The following is a 25,711-nucleotide window of genomic DNA, read 5'->3' on the forward strand; positions in this document are numbered from 1 at the left end:
TTTTCACATTTGTCATCTATTTCTCAAAAACGGTGTATCTCCGCACTACTTTTGCTGTGACAAGACAATCCGCTATATAATGCAATCGGGTGATAAAACCTCTACATCTTTTATTAAATATTTTACACAAATTCAGGACCTGAAAAAATGTACCAATGTACAAAACCCAACATACTCACAAATCGAACATATCTCTTCATGGTCAATGCATCATAAGGTAATGTTTGAACAAGTAAAGTGTAATCGGAGAATAAACTGACAAATATGCCGAAGTTTATGTTTTATTTTAAAATTGAAAAATGAGATGTTAAAAACATATCTGATGTAACAGTGAATAAATACGAAAATGTACACATCTACTTAATAAATATACAATTGAATCGTGTAAGTTTGAAAATATCAAAAAAGATTAATGAAACACGAGTTTGGATGAATGATACAGTATTTATCAGGTACTGGATTTAAATAATGCCAAGAACTTAATATACTCATACAATGATGTTACCGTCCGTCAAACGAAACCTTTCTATTTGTAGATCGATTTAGAAAAAATAGCTATTAATGTTGATTAAACAAGATTTTACTGTTTATAAAACAAGAAAAAAGATCTTAGTAATCAAGATATTACTGTTTAGAAAACAAGATCTTACTGTTTATAAAACAAGATCTAACTGTTTATAAAACAAGATCTTATTGTTAAGAAAACAAGATCTTACTGTTTATAAAACAAGATATGTTTCCTTTTTATAAAATGATTTATTTACGTTCATACTCTTTACGGAACCAAACAAAAATTACTGTTATGAAATATCATATCTTTAAAAAACAAGACATGTTTATTTAAAATATTTAACTTTTTACATTGTATACGGCAATATCTTAATAATTACTATAAACGTTCGCGTTGATCAATTTGAGCATTGTTAAAAAAACAATCTAAAATATAATGCAGGAACTTCAAATATAAATAAATAATAAACGTTTATACATTTAAAACGATAGATACTAAATACGTTTGGAACAAAACAACATTGAATTAATATGTCATAAACACTAATATCAAAGGAGAGGGGATCTACAACCTTCCGGCTACGAAAAATCTATCGAAACAACATCTGTATTGATGTTATATATATTCAAGGAATATTTGACCAGAGTGTGTAGAACGTAAGTGTCTGTACCCAAGACATGAGCACCGCTTCTACAGTGTGTGCATGTATGCTGAAGCCGTGCTGTAACGTATCTATTTCTGCAAAGTATGGCATTCAATTGGACAAGGGCACGTCTTTTGTTGCCGTTGAGCCCCCCTTTCAGCATTTATATGTATCGTTGTTGATCAACTTGAATTCGTTGACATTTGCCGAGTGTGTCACACGCCTGGATGTTTAGCTGCCTCATATGCTGACCTTCCCCATTCAGTAGCTGACGAGGACTACTCGCCCTGCGATAAAAACATAACACGTTACTGTAATGGGACCAGAAACTAAACATGAGTTAAACGACTGACGACCACGAGGACCGTAGTGAAACAGTTACTTTGCTAATGGTGACGAGGATTTGTAAACCAATTACACAACCATAGAGCTTACAGAGGTTCTAACTGAATGGATGGGTGTGCATGCGATGTTTAATAAACTTTATTTATTTTACAACAATTATGAAACAAGTTGAAAATGCGATGTTTAACACAAAGTAGCCTTTAACAAAATACTCTAAAATTACTTTTATAAGTAAATGTTATGTATTTACTGTACACATTCGCGATTCTCTTCAATTGAATTCGCTGTTTACTACCATTTAAGATATACCTTGGTATTCAATATTGTCTAATTAGCGGAGATTCCTTACATATAGCTAATTACATTCCAAGTAATGAAATAGTGTACTTACATTAATTAAATAAACGTTTCTGATGCTCCCTGTGAACATAAAAAAACGATTTATAACCATGCTCTTTTGGCAATTAAATTAAAATAACAATTAATCAATTAATTAAAATGGCTTATCTCTATCGTCATTATAAGAAATGGCAGCATTATGAGTCATACATGTTAGAATCTGCTCTACCATTCATTTTAGCCATGATAGACAATCCAAACTGGTACTTGAAAACCTATTTGAGATTAACATTCTGATAAGCACAATATTAAATGTGTTAAGAGTAAATAAATATTACAAAATCAAAAGAGTATGATGAAATGTTCGTACTGTTATATTTGGTAAATAGATTGGGATTTTTCGTCTCCACCATATGCAGATTTTCCTTTAAAAGTTAAAAATAGAAAACAGGTATTGGCAAGATAGAAAATATACAAAATACGATAATTAAAACGAATGTTCTATAATAAATGCATTAATTTCCCTGGCAAAAATATATTCGTGTGATTAAAATGACATAGAATATGATCCATTTGTTATAGTAGAAATATACTCTTGTGAACATGTTGAGACATGACGGTCCATATATTATAGAGAACATTATTACCATTACTATAAACTATTACTATGTTGCCTTTCTGATGCAGCGGAACCTTTTGTCTGAAACCAATTGGTTTTGAGATGCAGGCAAACACTTTATCTTGTCCAATATTTCTCGTCACTAGCATCTGAATTGTATCTAGCATTATACAATATTTTATTATGAGCACTGACAAATCCTAGCTGCATATCAATAAAGAGTCAACATCAAACTACCAAACAACGTACCTAGTTATACAAGCTAACAGCATGACGGCAAACAGTCCTATGATGCTGCACAACACAAGAGCAATAGTATTTACTGGGAATTTGGATCCTCCTGAGAAAGTCAAAACATTAAATGAATGAAGAAAAAATGTCTCAAACGATTGACAGATTTGAAACAATAAGATGAATTCTAGTAGTAAATAATATGATTGATTAATTTCATAATATGACACTGATTACGTTACCTATACATCAAAGCTATTGTATATTTAAGTCTTCCATGAGGAACATGTCACCAAACACCAAATTATTACTACTTCGACTATATTAACCTGACTGCGATATCAGACATTCAAAAAGAACACGGCCTCGTTATTCAAATCAAAACATGCTCTCCTGGCAAGAACTGTTCAACACAACGTACCCGGCTGTATAAGAAAGGAATACAAGTCTAATTGCAAAAACATATATGACAGAGTTGATTGATTAGTTCGGCTTTCTACTGATAACTGAGTTAATATTACTAGGTTTGCAACGTTTTATAACATGACTAACTGAATCAAAGATGTATTTGTGTAAACACATTGTAAAACAATTAAACCGGCTGAAAGGTAAGTAGGTAAAATATAATTGTTGGAATATAAAACAACACTGTCAATGCACTAAAACAAGACAGTATGAACCGTTAAGCGTTTCCTGAACCACATGTAATGCCCGTCATAATGTGTCCCTGAACCACACGTGACACTCGACATCATGTGTCCCTTCACCACATGTGTCAATCTTGGCTTTGTCTCTCGTCACCATATGAGCACCCAGTACAAGTTAACCACATGTGACAACAGTCATAAAGTGTCCCTTCACCTCATGTGGCATCAATAACTATATCTCCCATCACCACATTAGTACCATTTACAGATTAACCACATGTGATACCCGACATAATGTGTCCCTTCACCTCATTTGTCACCCTTAACTTTGTCTTCCGTCACAACATTAGCACCCGTAACAGGTTAACCACATGTGATACCCGATATAATATGTCCCTTCACCTCATGTGTCACCCTTAACTATGTCTCCCGTCGCCACATTAGCTTCCGTAACAGGTTAACCACATGTGACACCCGACATAATGTGTCCCTTCATCTCATGTGTCACCCTTAACTATGTCTCCCGTCACCACATTAGCACCATTTACAGATTAACCACATGTGATACCCGACATAATGTGTCCCTTCACCTCATGTGTCACCCTTAACTTTGTCTTCCGTCACAACATTAGCACCCGTTACAGATTAACCACATGTGATACCCGACATAATGTGTCCCTTAACCTCATGTGCAACCCTTAACTATGTCTCCCGTCACCACATTAGCACCATTTACAGATTAACCACATGTGATACCCGACATAATGTGTCCCTTCACCTCATGTGTCACCCTTAACTATGTCTCCCGTCCCCACATTAGCATCCGTAACAGATTAACCACATGTGATGCCCGACATAATGTGTCCCTTCACCTCATGTGTCACCCCTAACTATGTCTCCCGTCCCCACATTAGCACCATTTACAGATTACCCACATGTGATCCCCGACATAATGTGGACCTTAACCTCGTGTGCAACCCTTAACTATGTCTCTCGTCACCACATTAGCACCATTAACAGATTAACCACATGTGATGCCCGACATAATGTGTCCCTTCAACTCATGTGTCACCCTTAACTAGGTCTCCCGTCACCACATTAGCACCATTTACAGATTAACCACATGTGATGCCCGACATAATGTGTCCCTTCACCTCATGCGTCACCATTAACTAATTCTCAGGTCACCACTTTAAAACCTAAACAGGTTAACCATATGTGTGTCCCGACATAATGTGACCCTTTACCTCATGTGTCACCCTTAACTATGTCTCCCGTCACCACATTAGCATCCGTAACAGGTTAACCACATGTGATATCAGCTCAATTTACCAAATGGACCAAAAAGTGCCTTTTCAGCTCACCGAAATGGACCTCTGAAGTATATGAAATGCATATACATTCTGTATACCACTGTCAATGTCAATTAACCAAAATGGACTTAAATACCACAGTTCCAACTGACCAAACTTGAACTTTCAAGTAAAACAAAAACAATAAATATATACAAAAGTGTCAATTCACCAAAATGGGCCTCTAAATTATAAAAACAAAATGTATACTAGTGTCAACACACAGAAATTGATACACTGTAATTTAAAATATAACTTGTAAAGTGAAAATAAAATAAAAAAATGAACCTCTGAAGTAAATAAATAAAAATATATTACAAATGACTTAACCAAACTGGACTCTGTAATTATGAAAAGAAATGTTTAAATCTGATAAAAGACGATATTGTTTACGAAACACGCGATTCCACATAGATGTAAATTATTCAAGTCTTTATGTATATTTTCATTGTTTTTCTTTAATTATTCATGAGTCATATACATTGTATAACATATTTTTCAACTACATACATTGGAAACGCTTAATCTCATTTCAACCTCTTGGGAACCAATTATAAAACATTTTCCCAATTGGTTTGTAGTCTTATTTATTCTGTCCTATTGTCCTTTACCGTCCTGTCCTTGTGTGTAGCACGTAAATGGACTAGCCAGTTGGGATGAATGGTTGAGTCTTGCTGTAATGGAAACACAGACCTCTACACCGGAAGGGATGTTGTAGAGATTGACGAAGCTGGCATTTCCCTTGAGTAATTCTGTTTGTGTTACAGTATAAAACATACATGTCATATATTTATACAATGTTCTATTGAAGTTATATATTAAAAGTTTTTAACATTTTTCAGAAACATGATTGTTACTCTGTTATCTTTAAGACATTGTGCATGGAGACGAATTATTGATAAAATTACGTCAAACTGGCACTTCAACAAAATCAGGCAAAACATTAATGGTTAAAATCAAATGTTAAACAACAATCAAAGTATCATCATTTGACAATCATGACTTTATTACAACTTTGTGATAAAATACAGCGGTTTGATATAAACAAAAATCCCGATTCGGGTGCTGTCAGTATACGATTTATAGGTTATCGATGTAGTTCAGTGTAACTTATTCCCCTCCTAATGAGAAATTGCATATACAATTTATATGTTGAAAAAATGCCAATAAATATTTAACAGTTCGTCTTTTCATATGCCAGGTATCATTTTTAGCACATTATTATAATCCCACAAAGAGAAAAAGGATGTCAATCAACCTCACACGTAACTGTATTAACAGTCAATGACCTTTTGAGGTAAAACAGTAGTAATAACTGACATACAAGACATTTTAAGGGATTAACATATTTTTAATAATGTAGTACATATGCAAATGAAAGTGGGACACATGAAATGCTTTTGATGAAGAAAATCCATTAATTAATTAACTTACCCCTGAACAAGCCAATAAAATAGAAGGAAGAATCAATTATCAAAAATATCTTAAATTTCTAAAACATATTTACAACAACGAATCTACTGGAATTGACGGATTCAATGTAGAATTATTTTGGTCGATATAAATATATTATTAATGAATTCACTGAATCAAGCGTATGGTAATGGTATCTTTGACATAAGGACAGGGTAGGATTACATGTATCCTTAAAAAAGGTAAATCTGAATTATACATTTAAAATCGGAGACCTTTTACTTTGCTTACTATTGGCTATACAATTGCATCCGTTGTTATTTCCGTGCCTAATTGCCATGAAAACACATTTAGTGTTTCCAGGTCACCATCCTATCCTAATTAAAGCAACCTAAAGCGTTTTTGTTAATTTTCAAAGAAGTTTTCCAAACATGAACACAAGTAACTTTTTGTTTTGCCCCATTACATATCTAATGCATGTTTGCAATGTATGTAAACTGAATGTAACATTTAAAATCTGAATTAAAAAAAACCTGAAATTCCAATGAGCAAAAACAGATTACAATACGAATGCTTACGGTTATAACGTTGGGTAGATGTGCTGATTTTGACTTGGTAATTTGTCCTGTGACGAAGTTCCTTTAAAATCAAATTATTGCAGTAGGAATAGGCCCATGAAACTGCCACCATTTCCTCCTTCGGGAAACCGCGAAAGTGTATTCTTGGTGATCGGAAGACACCTACAACGTAATCAATATTATACATAATGTATTCCATAACATATTTAACGCATAGTGCTATTTTATATATGTTGATCTTAACGCCACACTACTCGAATACTTAAACAAAATTACGTAGAAATATTAATAATTTGTTAAACATGAAATAATGTTTAATTACTATCAAAAGACAATATAGAAATGACTTTTGAAAATTAATTAATAATCTTTAAAAAAGAATGAATGTTTTTATAATATACATTGAATTGCACGAAGAATCTATCTACAAAAATCGGACGTGCATACGAGGGAGAATCGTTGAACAGTCCGTCCACTGGAATCCGCTGCTGACGATCTTCCCATGTTGTTTACTTTCTGCGGACACTCCAAAAATGTATGCTTCCTCGGAAAATCCTTTCAGATAGACAGACGTGCTGTTGTGCCTGCTGCTTACAGTTTTGTGATAAAACCCACTCTACAAAAAACATTGTATAGCTTTATCGGAATTCAGTGAGAAGGAACTTAAATTGGGGGAAAACAGAAAAAATCTAGGAGGAACAGTATGGAATTTTCTTATGATTACAATTAATTAAGTTGGGCATGTTTTCCTTTAGATGAAAACAAAATACAAGCGAAAGCTATAGGCGAAACTTACACTTTATCACCAGCATAAATGAAAATGACCACATTGAGCCATACATGTAAACAATTGTAACCTCCGCTATTATGGCCTTGTGGCTTCTTAGCAGACCGAAGTTCATAGTTCATAGTTCATGGTTATACAGTACCATTTTATAAGGAAACGAATAATTAAAAGAATATCTTTTTAGCTATGACTCTTGCAACCATAGATTCATACTTACTCAGAATGACACTGCTGAACTGATTTGATACCATGTAAGTTTTTGTGTGTGTGGTTCAATGACTTTAAAAAAGCGAGGTCATATGAAGACGGTGCCTGAAGACACACCGCCGAAAGGGAAGTGATGGCAAATGAGGTGAGGCACAGAGACATATAATTTGTTTAACATCTGTACAATACATACACTACACGACCGTTCTGGATTAATTAACATCTGTACATTACATACACTACACGACCGTGCTGGATTAATTAACATCTGTACAATACATACACTACACGACCGTGCTGGATTAATTAACATCTGTACAATACATACACTACACGACCGTGCTGGATTAATTAACATCTGTACAATACATACACTACACGACCGTGCTGGATTAATTAACATCTGTACAATACATACACTACACGACCGTGCTGGATTAATTAACATCTGTACAATACATACACTACACGACCGTGCTGGATTAATTAACATCTGTACAATACATACACTACACGACCGTGCTGGATTAATTAACATCTGTACAATACATACACTACACGACCGTGCTGGATTAATTAACATCTGTACAATACATACACTACACGACCGTGCTGGATTAATTAACATCTGTACAATACATACACTACACGACCGTGCTGGATTAATTAACATCTGTACAATACATACACTACACGACCGTGCTGGATTAATTAACATCTGTACAATACATACACTACACGACCGTGCTGGATTAATTAACATCTGTACAATACATACACTACACGACCGTGCTGGATTAATTAACATCTGTACAATACATACACTACACGACCGTGCTGGATTAATTAACATCTGTACAATACATACACTACACGACCGTGCTGGATTAATTAACATCTGTACAATACATACACTACACGACCGTGCTGGATTAATTAACATCTGTACAATACATACACTACACGACCGTGCTGGATTAATTAACATCTGTACAATACATACACTACACGACCGTGCTGGATTAATTAACATCTGTACAATACATACACTACACGACCGTGCTGGATTAATTAACATCTGTACAATACATACACTACACGACCGTGCTGGATTAATTAACATCTGTACAATACATACACTACACGACCGTGCTGGATTAATTAACATCTGTACAATACATACACTACACGACCGTGCTGGATTAATTAACATCTGTACAATACATACACTACACGACCGTGCTGGATTAATTAACATCTGTACAATACATACACTACACGACCGTGCTGGATTAATTAACATCTGTACAATACATACACTACACGACCGTGCTGGATTAATTAACATCTGTACAATACATACACTACACGACCGTGCTGGATTAATTAACATCTGTACAATACATACACTACACGACCGTGCTGGATTAATTAACATCTGTACAATACATACACTACACGACCGTGCTGGATTAATTAACATCTGTACAATACATACACTACACGACCGTGCTGGATTAATTAACATCTGTACAATACATACACTACACGACCGTGCTGGATTAATTAACATCTGTACAATACATACACTACACGACCGTGCTGGATTAATTAACATCTGTACAATACATACACTACACGACCGTGCTGGATTAATTAACATCTGTACAATACATACACTACACGACCGTGCTGGATTAATTAACATCTGTACAATACATACACTACACGACCGTGCTGGATTAATTAACATCTGTACAATACATACACTACACGACCGTGCTGGATTAATTAACATCTGTACAATACATACACTACACGACCGTGCTGGATTAATTAACATCTGTACAATACATACACTACACGACCGTGCTGGATTAATTAACATCTGTACAATACATACACTACACGACCGTGCTGGATTAATTAACATCTGTACAATACATACACTACACGACCGTGCTGGATTAATTAACATCTGTACAATACATACACTACACGACCGTGCTGGATTAATTAACATCTGTACAATACATACACTACACGACCGTGCTGGATTAATTAACATCTGTACAATACATACACTACACGACCGTGCTGGATTAATTAACATCTGTACAATACATACACTACACGACCGTGCTGGATTAATTAACATCTGTACAATACATACACTACACGACCGTGCTGGATTAATTAACATCTGTACAATACATACACTACACGACCGTGCTGGATTAATTAACATCTGTACAATACATACACTACACGACCGTGCTGGATTAATTAACATCTGTACAATACATACACTACACGACCGTGCTGGATTAATTAACATCTGTACAATACATACACTACACGACCGTGCTGGATTAATTAACATCTGTACAATACATACACTACACGACCGTGCTGGATTAATTAACATCTGTACAATACATACACTACACGACCGTGCTGGATTAATTAACATCTGTACAATACATACACTACACGACCGTGCTGGATTAATTAACATCTGTACAATACATACACTACACGACCGTGCTGGATTAATTAACATCTGTACAATACATACACTACACGACCGTGCTGGATTAATTAACATCTGTACAATACATACACTACACGACCGTGCTGGATTAATTAACATCTGTACAATACATACACTACACGACCGTGCTGGATTAATTAACATCTGTACAATACATACACTACACGACCGTGCTGGATTAATTAACATCTGTACAATACATACACTACACGACCGTGCTGGATTAATTAACATCTGTACAATACATACACTACACGACCGTGCTGGATTAATTAACATCTGTACAATACATACACTACACGACCGTGCTGGATTAATTAACATCTGTACAATACATACACTACACGACCGTGCTGGATTAATTAACATCTGTACAATACATACACTACACGACCGTGCTGGATTAATTAACATCTGTACAATACATACACTACACGACCGTGCTGGATTAATTAACATCTGTACAATACATACACTACACGACCGTGCTGGATTAATTAACATCTGTACAATACATACACTACACGACCGTGCTGGATTAATTAACATCTGTACAATACATACACTACACGACCGTGCTGGATTAATTAACATCTGTACAATACATACACTACACGACCGTGCTGGATTAATTAACATCTGTACAATACATACACTACACGACCGTGCTGGATTAATTAACATCTGTACAATACATACACTACACGACCGTGCTGGATTAATTAACATCTGTACAATACATACACTACACGACCGTGCTGGATTAATTAACATCTGTACAATACATACACTACACGACCGTGCTGGATTAATTAACATCTGTACAATACATACACTACACGACCGTGCTGGATTAATTAACATCTGTACAATACATACACTACACGACCGTGCTGGATTAATTAACATCTGTACAATACATACACTACACGACCGTGCTGGATTAATTAACATCTGTACAATACATACACTACACGACCGTGCTGGATTAATTAACATCTGTACAATACATACACTACACGACCGTGCTGGATTAATTAACATCTGTACAATACATACACTACACGACCGTGCTGGATTAATTAACATCTGTACAATACATACACTACACGACCGTGCTGGATTAATTAACATCTGTACAATACATACACTACACGACCGTGCTGGATTAATTAACATCTGTACAATACATACACTACACGACCGTGCTGGATTAATTAACATCTGTACAATACATACACTACACGACCGTGCTGGATTAATTAACATCTGTACAATACATACACTACACGACCGTGCTGGATTAATTAACATCTGTACAATACATACACTACACGACCGTGCTGGATTAATTAACATCTGTACAATACATACACTACACGACCGTGCTGGATTAATTAACATCTGTACAATACATACACTACACGACCGTGCTGGATTAATTAACATCTGTACAATACATACACTACACGACCGTGCTGGATTAATTAACATCTGTACAATACATACACTACACGACCGTGCTGGATTAATTAACATCTGTACAATACATACACTACACGACCGTGCTGGATTAATTAACATCTGTACAATACATACACTACACGACCGTGCTGGATTAATTTACATCTATACAATACATACACTACACGACCGTGCTGGATTCACTTCGCACCAATAAACTGTCATCAAATTCGCCATAGCATGTGGTTTCCATGATATTTCAACTTCCTCGGAATATATTTTCGCGTTTATGAAAATGTCTTGAGGCAGATTTAATCCTGCAAAAGAAAAGGAAAAAATCATTTGACTATATTCTACATTAACACAATAAGTACACCTGTCAGATGTGTATTTGTTATAACCTGTAAGTTATATCATGTCAAGCACCCAACTGGGGTTTTTCAAAATTCCCCATAGTGGTCGTTCCTTTGTCCATATTTTGCACGAGTTTCATCGGTTTTGAGTTCGATGTACTGTTGTGCTAACACTGCGGTCAGACATGTACACGCGCTGATTTTTTTGATTTTTTTTTTGTTTGTATTTTTTAGACCTTAAAAGACTGCGATGAATACGATATCTAAACGTTATTAGTCAGTCGTGGAATCTTTTTGTTTTTCAAACAAACAATTCCTCCTGATCTATCATTTAACTGTGTTACATGATTTGTGGCCGTGAAGAAATACGCTTCCAAATTTTATATTGATAATCTGTTTTTGTTTTTGAAAATAATGTAAAGCAATTTGCATGGGTTTAAGGTCTTTTCTGTGATATTGTGTTTAATACTCATATTGTTTTACCGCAGTCTGTTAGCTAGTATTTATGTCATTATAGAAGGTTTTTTTTATGTTTTAATCATTCCATAATCCATTATTTCATAATAAAAACCTAGAAACAAAATGTGTTCAGATCGTTTACTTGCCTTTATCCTCTATATGCATCTTGCTTGATTCACCAGACCGGCCGATTTCATTTTTTGACCATACAAATATGTGATAGGAACAATTGGAGAGGATTTTGAATTTGCAAAAAGCCTCCACTTGTTGTAAATGCAATGTTTGTTGTCTACAAGGCTTCATGGGACTCACTCTTATGACATAGGAAGAATTCTCACCATTCCAGGAATACCGAGGAAGAGCCTGTATGAATACATAAAGCAAATCGAACACTGTCCTAATATAAAACGACATGATCTGAAAAAAACATACTTGTTTCTTTTCTATTCAAAGACAATCATTTATTTTAATTTAACAATGTCATTTGGTGTCTTTAAATATACATTAAAAGTTGTTTAAGAAGAAGGTTTTGCAAATATCACTTACTGAATATACAACATAAATTGATAAATGATATACGTATAACTATCTTAATAATTTATCCTATTCATTATAAAAGGGTTAGCATAATGAACACGACGAACCATTACAATTGATGAGTAGCTCTGTTTAAGCAGTATTCTGTTTTGTGGAAGCACTTCACAGCCGAGATCGTTTTGCAACCGGCCAGTAAGCTTATATATCAGATACATTGCCAAAAAGGACGAATTGCTTCCCTTTTAAACATTTATTGTCTAAAATGTTCGGAAGATATATTGCAGATAATATGATTAGATATTTAATACTATTAGTTTATATTTAACACAATGACTAGATATTTAACACCACGAGTAGATATTTAATACAATGAATAATTATTTAACACAATGAGTATAAATTAAACACAATGAGTAGATATTTAACACAATGAGTAGATATTTAACACGACGAGTAGATGACTAACACCATGAGTAGATATCTAACACCACGAGTATATATCTTACACCACGAGGAGATAAATAACACCATGAGTAGATAAATAACACAGTGAGTAGATAAATAACACCATGAGTAGATAAATATTACAGTGAGTAAATAAATAACACCATGAGTAGATATTAAACACAGTGAGTAGATATCAAACACAGTGAGTAGATATCTAACACCATGAGTAGATATATAACACCATGAGTAGATATATAACTCCATGAGTAGATATATAACACCACGAGTAGATAAAAAACACCATGAGTAGATATATAACAACATGAGAAGATATATAACACCACAAGTAGATATCTAACACCACGAGGATATATCTTACACCACGAGGAGATAAATAACACAATGAGTAGATAAATAACACAGTGAGTAGATAAATAACACCATGAGTAGAAATCTAACACCATGAGTAGATAAATAACACCATGAGTAGATATCTAACACCATGAGTAGATATATAACACCACGAGTAGATATCTAACACCATGAGTAGATATCTTACACCACGAGTAGATATATAACACCATGAGTAGATATCTAACACCAATAGTAAATATCTAACACCACGAGTATATATCTAACACCACCAGTAGATATATAACACCATGAGTAGATATATAACACCATGAGTAGATATCTAACACCACGAGTAGGTTATAACACCATGAGTAGATATCTAACACCACGAGTAGGTTATAACACCATGAGTAGATATATAACACCATGAGTAGATATCTAACACCACGAGTAGGTTATAACACCATGAGTAGATATTAAACACAGTGAGTAGATATTAAGAACAGTGAGTAGATATCTAACACCATGAGTAGATAAATAACACCACGAAGAGATATCTAACACCATGAGTAGATAAATAACACCATGAGTAGATATCTAACACCACAAGTAGATATTGAACACAATGAGTTTATATTTAAAACCATGGTTAGTTTTTTTATCAAAAATTATCTTTCGTCGGTAAACGGAAAAATTGGACAGACCTATGTCTGTTAATATTGAAAGGAATCTTCAATGGCTTAACTTACTGACCAGTAGACGGTGATTGCCCTAACTTACCGACCAGTAGACGATGATTGTCCTAACTTACCGACCAGTAGACGATGATTGTCTTAACTTACCGACCAGTAGACGATTATTGTCCTAACTTACCGATCAGTAGACGGTGGTTGTCCTAACTTACCGACCAGTAGACGGTGATTGTCCTAACTTACCGACCAGTAGACGGTGATTGTCCTAACTTACCGACCAGTAGACGGTGATTGTCCTAACTTACCGACCAGTAGACGGTGATTGTCCTAACTTACCGACCAGTAGACGGTGATTGTCCTAACTTACCGACCAGTAGACGGTGATTGTCCTAACTTACCGACCAGTAGACGGTGATTGTCCTAACTTACCGACCACTAGATTGTCCTAACTTACCGACCAGTAGACGGTGATTGTCCTAATTTGCCGACCAGTTGACGGTGATTGTCCTAACTTACCGACCAATAGACGGTGATTGTCCTAACTTACCGACCAGTAGACGGTGATTGTCCTTACTTACCGACCAGTAGACGGTGATTGTCCTAAGTTACTGACCAGTAGACGGCGATTGTCCTAACTTACCGACCAGTAGACGGTGATTGTCCTAACTTACTGACCAGTAGACGGCGATTGTCCTAACTTACCGACAAGTAGACGGTGGTTGTCCTAACTTACGGACCAGTTGACGGGGATTGTCCTAACTTACCGACCAGTAGAGTGTCCCAACTTACCAGTAGACGATGAGTGTCCTAACTTACCGACCAGTTGACGGTTATTGTCCTAACTTACCGACCAGTTGACGATGAACTTCCTAACTTACCGACCAGTAGATTGCCCCAACTTACCAGTAGACGATGAGTGTCCTAACTTACCGACCAGTTGACGGTGATTGTCCTAACTTACCGACCAGTAGATTGTCCCAACTTACCAGTAGACGATGATTGTCCTAACTTACCGACCAGTAGACGGCGATTGTCCTAACTTACCGACCAGTTGACGATGAACTTCCTAACTTACCGACCAGTAGACGGCGATTGTCCTTACTAACCGACCTGTAGACGGTGATTGTCCTAAGTTACCGACCAGTAGACGGCGATTGTCCTAACTTACCGACCAGTAGATTGTCCCAACTTACCAGTAGACGATGATTGTCCTAACTTACCGACCAGTAGGCGGCGATTGTCCTAACTTACCGACCTGTAGACGGTGATTGTCCTAAGTTACCGACCAGTAGACGGCGATTGTCCTAACTAACCGACCAGTAGACGGTGATTGTCCTAACCTACCGACCAGTAGACGGCGATTGTCCTAACTAACCGACCAGTAGACGGTGATTGTCCTAACCTACCGACCAGTAGACGGCGATTGTCCTAACTAACCGACCAGTAGACGGTGATTGTCCTAACCTTCCGACCAGTAGACGGCGATTGTTCTAACTTACCGACCAGTAGACGGTGGTTGTCCTATACCCTCTAATATTAACCGGACCAAATGTATATGCACCGGGTAAAAGTTCAGGTGGTCTCGATGGAACTGAAATGCCAACAATTATAACTATGAATAGAAATATGCATGATAAGGTGGGCAAGCAATTCAAAATTTGAATCAAGAAAATCGGAACCCATCGCTATCGGATATACACCATTGAGCGCTATTATTAAGTTTAATAAGTAGATACATTACCACTCTTAGGCGTTACTTTGTGGGTGGTGCTCAGTATGCTCCAATAGCCTGTAGGGAGTCCGTCATAGTTAAGAGGTCTCGTCTTCACAGATATGGTGTAGTTGGTATTATATGTCAAATTACAAACGTGGTAGTAATAACCAGATGATGGATCTTCCGTTGAATTGATTTCCTGTGAAAGTCACAAGTACTCGATTAGCTGATTCAAAATATTGATATAAAATGAGAAAGTTGTAAAACAAGTGTCTATATATCAAAACGTGTAGATCCGTTTCCTATTTTCCTTTGATTTGTGAAAGACACCGTTCATTACTCTGCCATTGAAATACCAAGCACGGAAAAAGACATTCAATGACTCAAAATGATTGGTCACATGATTTATATTCATTATTTTTCTATTATAGATACAAACTATAATGTGTATCGAACATCCGCGCTGTGATTAGGATCCCCGCTGTGATTAAGGGACGCTAAAACAAGACTTAAAAACCCACTTATAGTAAGGTAACTCACACAACGGGATTAAAAGTTCTAATTATACATACAGGCATCGAACTGTTTTCACTTATTAGGCTTGTTATAGATTTTCCTTAAACAACTTTAGGGAGTCAAAACAGAACAAAACGTAACGTACGTAGGTGACATTGTTTCGGTCCGATGATAACTGTAGGGTGAATGTTTTCTCATCAAGGGTGTTTTCGTGAGCCCAGGTAATATCCAGACATAAAGGTGACGTTGAGACGGCTTTTATGGAGCTCACTGCAGCTGGCTTTACTATCATAATAAAGATAACACTGACATGTGAACGAAAGCGTTATTTAGCTCAAAATCGATAAAACTAGAGCAACTTAAAACTGCAGGTAACTATTGATAAAGGGAAAAAGAGCGATCGGAAATCGAAATCCTCGCGAATATCGTCAAGCTTATTATTAATCCATAGTAAGCCGTCGTTGTTGGTCCTTTTGTAATTAACGATGGAGGGAACTGGCTGATAAAATTGGAAAGGAAAGCATATGCTAGCTCCTTTTTTTGTCGGGCTAATAAACATTGACCTAATGGCCTATAGCTAATTCTGAATCATTGAAAGAATGCAGTAGCATTCTTTAAATATCAGAGAATATATTTTATGTTATTTATATATTACTTTATACCACCTACCGGTAGCATGATAAATTCATTAGAAGAACTTCCCATTCCCCAGCACTTGGGAACGTATTTTCTCAAAAAAGAACGTCTGCTCGCGCCAGATGACGTCCGTAACCGGAAATAGTGTCCACACAAAAGGGATCCGCGTAAGAAAATAGTCCGTCATAAACATATCAATATAAAGTTACGGAAAAATATTGTTAGAATAACAACACTATTTCAGGTGTAAATGTGCAAATGGAAATGCCAATGACGATAGAATTGTTTAAACAAAATTCTACGTGGTTTAAAGGTTCATTGTATTCCTCCGCGAAAAACTTCTATTTGTTTACGTTTGTCACAGGCGATCGTTGGCCATTTAGCTTAGAAATCTTTTGTAAAATATGGTGTTTAGTTGAGTTTTTTTAAATTGGGAAATATATCAGGTAGTAGTATATAGATGATAAACAGTTTATCATACAGTATTTTTAGAGTTTGTCGTTCGAATTATTTTCTCATCGCGAGCACGTGGATACAATCGAGAGGCCACCGCATGTGGACTCGAGATTTTATCTATGTGCGAACGATGAGAAAATAATTTATTCTTTGAATAAACACCATATTTTACAAAACTCACGACAAACCCTGAAAATACAGTGTGATTATCTATAAATACATGCCTTCAGTGACATTTTTTATTGAAACAAATGATATAACCTTCTTAATATCCCATAAAACCCTCAATTTCATGATTTATATGTAGAAAACCAATTAAGGGGCAACATTAACAGATAGGAATACTCTAAGTATATTGAGCTGATATAATAAAACTGTTACTCTACGATCGACAGGTTAATGTGATAAACTGTTCTTCTGTAACCAATCTCTCTGAGCTGAGGATATTTCTGTAATTGACTGTATCAAAGTTACCTTTCTTTACCTTTCCCTCTTCTTTCTATAATACATCTGAACATCAGAATACATTTAAATTTTTAAGAATGTATTTCAAAAGAAAGTATGAAAGGTGTAAGAGAGATGATATGATATGCTTTAGCAAATTAACACTCAAATGTGAATAAATTTGGTATTTAATGATGATGATGATGACATCAATATAATAACTACTTTGTATCATGATGAACATATCAGTGTGTTAGTTATGATGATTTTATTATTATACAATAAAGATAATATCAGTTAGAGGTTGATGATGGCATGAGTGTGATAATGATGAAATCAGTGTGATTATGACGATGATGATGATGATGATAATTTTAGTGTCTTGTTGATGAAAATGTCTGGGTAATGATGAGGATTATTTAAATGTCATATGATGATGATAATGATACCAGATGATGACGACAACAGTGTGATGATGATGATATTATTGTGAGAACGATTCAGATTTCAGTCATGATGATGATAGTAGTTTTATGATGATGACAAGTGTTATAACGATCGATATCATTGTGAGAATGAGGATGATTTTAGTCGTGATGATGATAATAATAATAATGAAAAAGTTTATGTCAATTGGATGATGATTTTGTGTCATGATGGATATATCAGTGGGATGATTATGATGATGATGATGATGATGATGATGATGATGATGATGATGATGATGAAATGAGAGAGTATGAAAAAGAAATGTATCTATTTATGCATATTGTAACAGAAATACACATTTTTATATATATATATATATGTGATAGATACCTTCATTAGCAATATCAATACCATGACACTCCTCTCTCGACACGTTAACACCGTTGTGAGTTATAAGCTGAAGGCATATTGAAATGTGTCTGTCCGGATCAATGTCATAGCTCTGACCGTTTCCGCCCAAACCCCAAGTACATGATGATCTGGTGCTGCTTGGACAATTTGATGGTTTTTGGTTTCCAAATGTCCTGTAGAACGGGAAATGAATCATTCATGGTTTTAGCGATATTTTTTTTAGCATCTGTACACACATGTCATTGTAGGGACATTATATAGGGATACATGTACGTATTTCAAAGTAGGCTTATTTCAGAGTCAATATCTTACTACTTATCCGGTGACATTGAGACAACCTCCATGAAGGCGCTTCCTGACCATTGACTTACCAGGTGATAGACGTTGTAAGACCACTGCCATAGCCCGTAGGTTCCGTCCAATCGCAAGTTAAATTGATGTTCCAGTTGTTTGTGACACACGAAAAGTTTCTAAAGACCTGCTCTGAAAAAACAACGAAACATCAAAATCATCAAACGGAACATGGAATTTTGAGAATTGGCTGTTGGTATGGAAACACAAATAACTGAATTATATACACTAATTATTTCCAAGTGTTTCAGTAAATAAAACATTGCTGAGTAATGTTTGTTTGCTATCAAATCCGACTGCAACCAATCGCGCACTTAATGTACCTACCATATAGATCAGTGATATCATAGACAGCACACGTTGTGTTGAAACATGTCAACATAACATTATGTGTTGATCCGTGATAGCATAGATAGGGTATGTTATTTTACATGAAAACTTTAAGTATGCATAAACAGAGGACGATATTATTTTATATTTCATACGACTATATATGGTTCTGCCATGGCTCCTTTACTCTACGGTACACTAATATTCTGTAATAATTGTGCACTATAAAGTAGAATTGTTACAGTCAGGAACAGTTTCACTTACCTGCATAAGAAAGGTAGCATGCAGTTAAAAATATAACGAAGGAAATAGTGTCCAGCATCATCTTTTTGCAGATGCTTACTCTGAAAGAAAGAAGTATACCTTATTGTTAACACGCTGGGCCAACATCAGGTCTCAAAGTCAACATCAGGTCTCAAAGTCAACATCAGGTCTCAAAGTCAACATCAGGTCTCAAAGTCAACATCAGGTCTCAAAGTCAACATCAGGTCTCAAAGTCAACATCAGGTCTCAAAGTCAACATCAGGTCTCAAAGTCAACATCAGGTCTCAAAGTCAACATCAGGTCTCAAAGTCAACATCAGGTCTCAAAGTCAACATCAGGTCTCAAAGTCAACATCAGGTCTCAAAGTCAACATCAGGTCTCAAAGTCAACATCAGGTCTCAAAGTCAACATCAGGTCTCAAAGTCAACATCAGGTCTCAAAGTCAACATCAGGTCTCAAAGTCAACATCAGGTCTCAAAGTCAACATAAAACCAGGTACCGAGTAAGCTGGGCCAACATCAGGTCTCAAAGTCAACATAAAACCAGGTACCGAGTAATGCAATGGTGGAAAGACAATAGAACAGAGGACTCATAGACAATAACAGAAACATCGGATTCTCCAAACCAGGGGGCATTAACAAGCTTGAGGTACAGGCTGTCTTTGCAATTGTAGAACCGCGATGAAGTTTGTGCTTTAACTTGAATCATTCCCCTGCTATATATAGAATGAAGTTTGTGTTTTAACCTGAATCCTTCCCCTGCTATATAGAGGATGAAGTTTGTGTTTTAACTTGAATCCTTCCCCTGCTATATAGAGGATGAAGTTTGTGTTTTAACTTGAATCCTTCCCCTGCTATATATAGAATGAAGTTTGTGTTTTAACTTGAATCCTTCCCCTGCTATATAGAGGATGAAGTTTGTGTTTTAACTTGAATCCTTCCCCTGCTATATATAGAATGAAGTTTGTGTTTTAACTTGAATCCTTCCCCTGCTATATATAGGATGAAGTTTGTGTTTTAACTTGAATCCTTCCCCTGCTATATATAGAATGAAGTTTGTGTTTTAACTTGAATCCTTCCCCTGCTATATATAGAATGAAGTTTGTGTTTTAACTTGAATCATTCCCCTGCTATATAGAGGATGAAGTTTGTGTTTTAACTTGGAGTATTTTCCGGTTATATAGAGGATGAAGTGTGTGTTTAAACTTGGAGTATTTTCCGGTTATATAGAGGATGAAGTTTGTGTTTTAACTTGGAGTATTTCCCGGTTATATAGAGGATGATATAGGTTTACATCCCATTGGTTGTTGGATTTGACTCGTGTAAGCTTCTGTGTACGACTCCTGCATTTTTAATATCGATTTACGATCAGCCTTAATTTTGATATAATAGAGAATATTAATATAAAGGAAAATGTTTCCATTATCCATCATCTTTACAAGTTTTATATAAGTGTTTATGTGATGAACTATTTGTCACTTGAGTGTTTTAAAATGATATCAGGGGTAAATATTGTATTTGTTTTCTTGAAAACACCATAGTATATAGTATTGACAATTTTCCTTGATGTATATCTCAGATATCGATCTTTTCTCAAAGGTTACAAATCCAGATAGATCAGAGAATCAGGCCGCCTGTGCTGGATCATTGTCTATATTTACATACAAATCTGCAGAAATCTTCATATACAAATGTAACATAATTTTGGAGATATTCTTTTACATTTTACGTCTATATAGTGCAGAGACAATCAGTACTAGTTCCTGGCACTGCCTTATCTTCTAGTACTACGTGTGTATGGTTATAAACCCAGGTTAGAGAGTGTAAGGAGGGAGGAATAAGACGCCCCGTTACATTTAATTATACATACATGTACATGCTGTTAGTTGGTCTCCTATACAAGAGGCGGCGTTTAGTACAATGCACGTATAGGAAATACATCTTTTAAACGTTTCTTATAAAGTAGTAACTTAAGGCTAATTTAACACGCTAGGATACATTATCCTACCACCCTGAAAACAAATCTCACGAGGAACATATTCATTTCTTATTGAAACCAATTTGACGCTTCTTCCCTTTAACGACGAATTGGCGTCCTGTCAATCTAATACATGTCTAATGCGTTTTAAGAATTTGAAAACATAATTTTACTTTGTCGGCCAAAGTTTTAGTAGACCCTGCATATAATTGCAAAATTATTACGCTTGACAACTACGACAATGGAAAAGCGGAAGAAAGGCTAATCATGCAGGGGAGCAAGGACATTGTTATTGTTAAACTACATACTTAATATTAGTCATGACACTTAATAAATTCTTTTATGACACATTTGGTCAGTTATTGGACTCATTTGACCAAAACATCATTATACATACGCGAAGAATAATGGAATACCCAACGACAAACTGTTAAATAGTAAATTTAATTATACATAGCTAGATGCTATTTTTTCATAATTCTTTATGGCAATCCTAAGTTGAAAATGTGTATGCTAATGACGTAATTGTTAGTCTCATTATATCGTTACCAATGTCAGTCAACACAGGATATATTGCGGTAACGCAAAACAAAATGTCCGGAATGTTTAAAACACCCTTATCATTATGTTATCAGTGTAGTAAACACAAAATATTAATGTATTTCTATATTCACTTTACTTTTCACTGAAAAAATATATGATTTAAACAATAAAATGTATCGGGATTAATATGGCATATATCAATGAAGAATAAGTGATGCTTGACCAAATTTGTTTACTGCAGAATTGATTTCCAACTTAAACACGGTAATGTAAAATCTGGGCAACAACAGGCTACGAGCGAGAGTAATTGCTAAGTTAAAAATACCAACAATGATTTTTTTCATTGTAAAGGAATTTCAAGAATGTGGTTACATTTCGTGGATGTAACCAACAATCTGTCTTTTATTGTCCACTATACATAAGGACAATGTGACCGGGACAATACATAAGGACAATGTGACCGGGACTATACATAGGGACAATTTGACCGGGACTATACATAAGGACAGTGTGACCGGGACTATATATGGAGAATGTGACCGGGACTATACATAAGGACAATGTGACCGGGACTAAACTTAGGGACAATGTGACCGGGATTATACATAAGGACAATGTGACCGGGACTATACATAGGGACAATGTGACCGGGACTATACATAGGGACAATGTGACCGGGACTATACATAGGGACAATGTGACCGGGACTATACATAGGGACAATGTGATCGGGACAATACATAGGGACAATGTGACCATGACTATACATAGGGACAATGTGACCATGACTATACATATGGACAATGTGACCGGGACTATACATAGGGACAATGTGACCGGGACTTTACATAGGGACAATATGACATGGACTATACATAGGGACAATGTGACAGGGGATATACATAGGGACAATGTGACCGGGACTATACATAGGGACAATGTGACCGGGACTATACGTAGGGACAATTTGACCGGGACTATACATAGGAACAATGTGACCGGGACTATACAGAGGGACAATGTGACCGGGACTATTCATAGGGACAATGTGACCATGACTATACATATGGACAATGTGGCCGGGACTATACATAGGGACAATCTGACCATGACTATACATAGGGACAATGTGATCGGGACAATGCATAGGGACAATGTGACCGGGACGATACATAGGGACAATGTGACCGGGGCTCTGCATAGGGACAATGTGACCGGGACGATACATAGGGACAATGTGACCGGGAGTATACATAGGGACAATGTGACAGTGGATATACATAGGGACAATGTGACCGCGACTATACATAGGGACAATGTGATCGGGACTATACATAGGGACAATGTGATCGGGACATTACATAGGGACAATGTGACCATGACTATTCATAGGGACAATGTGACCGGGACGATACATAGGGACAATGTGACCGGGGCTCTACATAGGGACAATGTGACCGGGACGATACATAGGGACAATGTGACCGGGGCTCTACATAGGGACAATGTGACCGGGAGTATACATAGGGACCATGTGACAGGGACTATGCATAGGTACAATGTGACCGTGACAATACATAGGGACAATGTGACCGGGCCTATACATAGGGACAATTTGACCGGGACTATATAGGGACAATGTGACCGGGACTATACAAAGGGACAATGTGACCGGGACTATGCATAAGAACAATGTGACCGGGACTATACAGAGGGACAATGTGACCGGGACTATGCATAAGAACAATGTGACCGGGACTATACAGAGGGACAATGTGACCGGGACTTTACATAGGGACAATATGACATGGGCTATACATAGGGACAATGTGACCGCGACTATACATAGGGACAATGTGATCGGGACAATACATAGGGACAATGTGCCCGGGACTATTCATAGGGACAATGTGACCGGGACGATACATAGGGACAATGTGACCGGGAATATACATAGGGACAATTTGAACGGGACTATACATAGGGACAATGGGACCGGGACTATAAATAGGGACAATGTGACCGGGACTATCCATAAGGACAATGTGACCGGGACAATACATAGGGCCAATGTGACCGGGACTATACATATGGACAATGTGACCGGGACCATACATAGGGACAATGTGACCGGTACAATACATAGGGACAATGTGACCGGTACAATACATAGGGACAATGTGACCGGGAGTATACATAGGGACAATGTGACAGTGGATATACATAGGGACAATGTGACCGGGGCTCTACATAGGGACAATGTGACCGGGCCTATACATAGGGACAATTTGACCGTGACTATACATAGGGACAATGTGATCGGGACTATACATAGGTACAATGTGACCGGGTCAATACATAGGGACAATGTGACCGGGACTATGGACAATGTGACCATGACTATACATAGGTACAATGTGACCGGGTCAATACATAGGGACAATGTGACCGGGACTATACATAGGGACAATGTGAACGGGACTATACATAGGGACAATGTGAGCAGGACTTATGTGTAGACGATGTGACCGTGACCATATTGTTGTAATTATATAAAAGGTTCTGGTATATTTTCCTCCCGTAAGCCTAAAACTATTAGTTATACTACAAATAAAACGGTTGTACGTGAAGGACACACACTACCACATGTGTTAGTACAGTCATCACATTATCAACACTGATAATTGATATAACATTTCTAATAAAGTATACTTTATATTAAATGAAAGTCGTTTGTCCCTACCTGTGGTGCACGAATCGCCTCACATCTTGTTTATGATAACGACAGTTTGTTAAAAATCTTACCTGTAGTCCCTGCGTCACCTCGAAGCTGCCACCTTAGTGTGAGTGACTTAAACGCTGAATTAAAAAACCGCCTTGGAATGGTTCTATACCTATTGAAAGTCCTTTCTTACCCTGTCCTTACTGGCATGTGTGTAGTGGTTGTCATATACGGGTTGTCATGCGGAAAATTGTACACAAAAGGTCCACCAATAAAGCGGTAATAGTACTAGTGCAATTGGAAATTTTCAAATAAAAAGAAATGTCGAAATCTGAAAATAAGTGTTTACATGAGATTAATGTTTTTGAGCCGTTGTTTCAAAATAA

The 25,711-nt window shown here is 36.5% G+C and overlaps 1 protein-coding gene across 1 annotated transcript; it reads right to left on the reverse strand.

Moving 5' to 3' along the window:
• Positions 1 to 726: 726 nt before the first annotated feature.
• On the reverse strand, positions 727 to 25,424 carry LOC110451016. Its single transcript, XM_021498845.1, has 16 exons — positions 25,347 to 25,424; positions 20,084 to 20,163; positions 19,510 to 19,621; positions 19,118 to 19,311; positions 16,908 to 17,047; positions 16,274 to 16,445; positions 16,032 to 16,123; positions 12,649 to 12,865; positions 11,871 to 12,007; positions 7,126 to 7,294; positions 6,679 to 6,840; positions 5,299 to 5,439; positions 2,707 to 2,797; positions 2,209 to 2,263; positions 1,891 to 1,919; positions 727 to 1,441 (listed from the first exon to the last, which is right to left on the reverse strand). Exons 2-15 carry the CDS (start codon positions 20,142 to 20,144, stop codon positions 1,896 to 1,898), a joined length of 1,767 nt encoding a protein of 588 aa, XP_021354520.1. The 5' UTR covers positions 20,145 to 20,163; positions 25,347 to 25,424; the 3' UTR covers positions 727 to 1,441; positions 1,891 to 1,895.
• Between the last annotated feature and the right edge of the window lie 287 nt (positions 25,425 to 25,711).

Source organism: Mizuhopecten yessoensis, unplaced genomic scaffold (assembly GCF_002113885.1).
Source record: "Mizuhopecten yessoensis strain PY_sf001 unplaced genomic scaffold, ASM211388v2 scaffold5729, whole genome shotgun sequence".
NCBI lineage: Eukaryota > Metazoa > Mollusca > Bivalvia > Pectinida > Pectinidae > Mizuhopecten > Mizuhopecten yessoensis.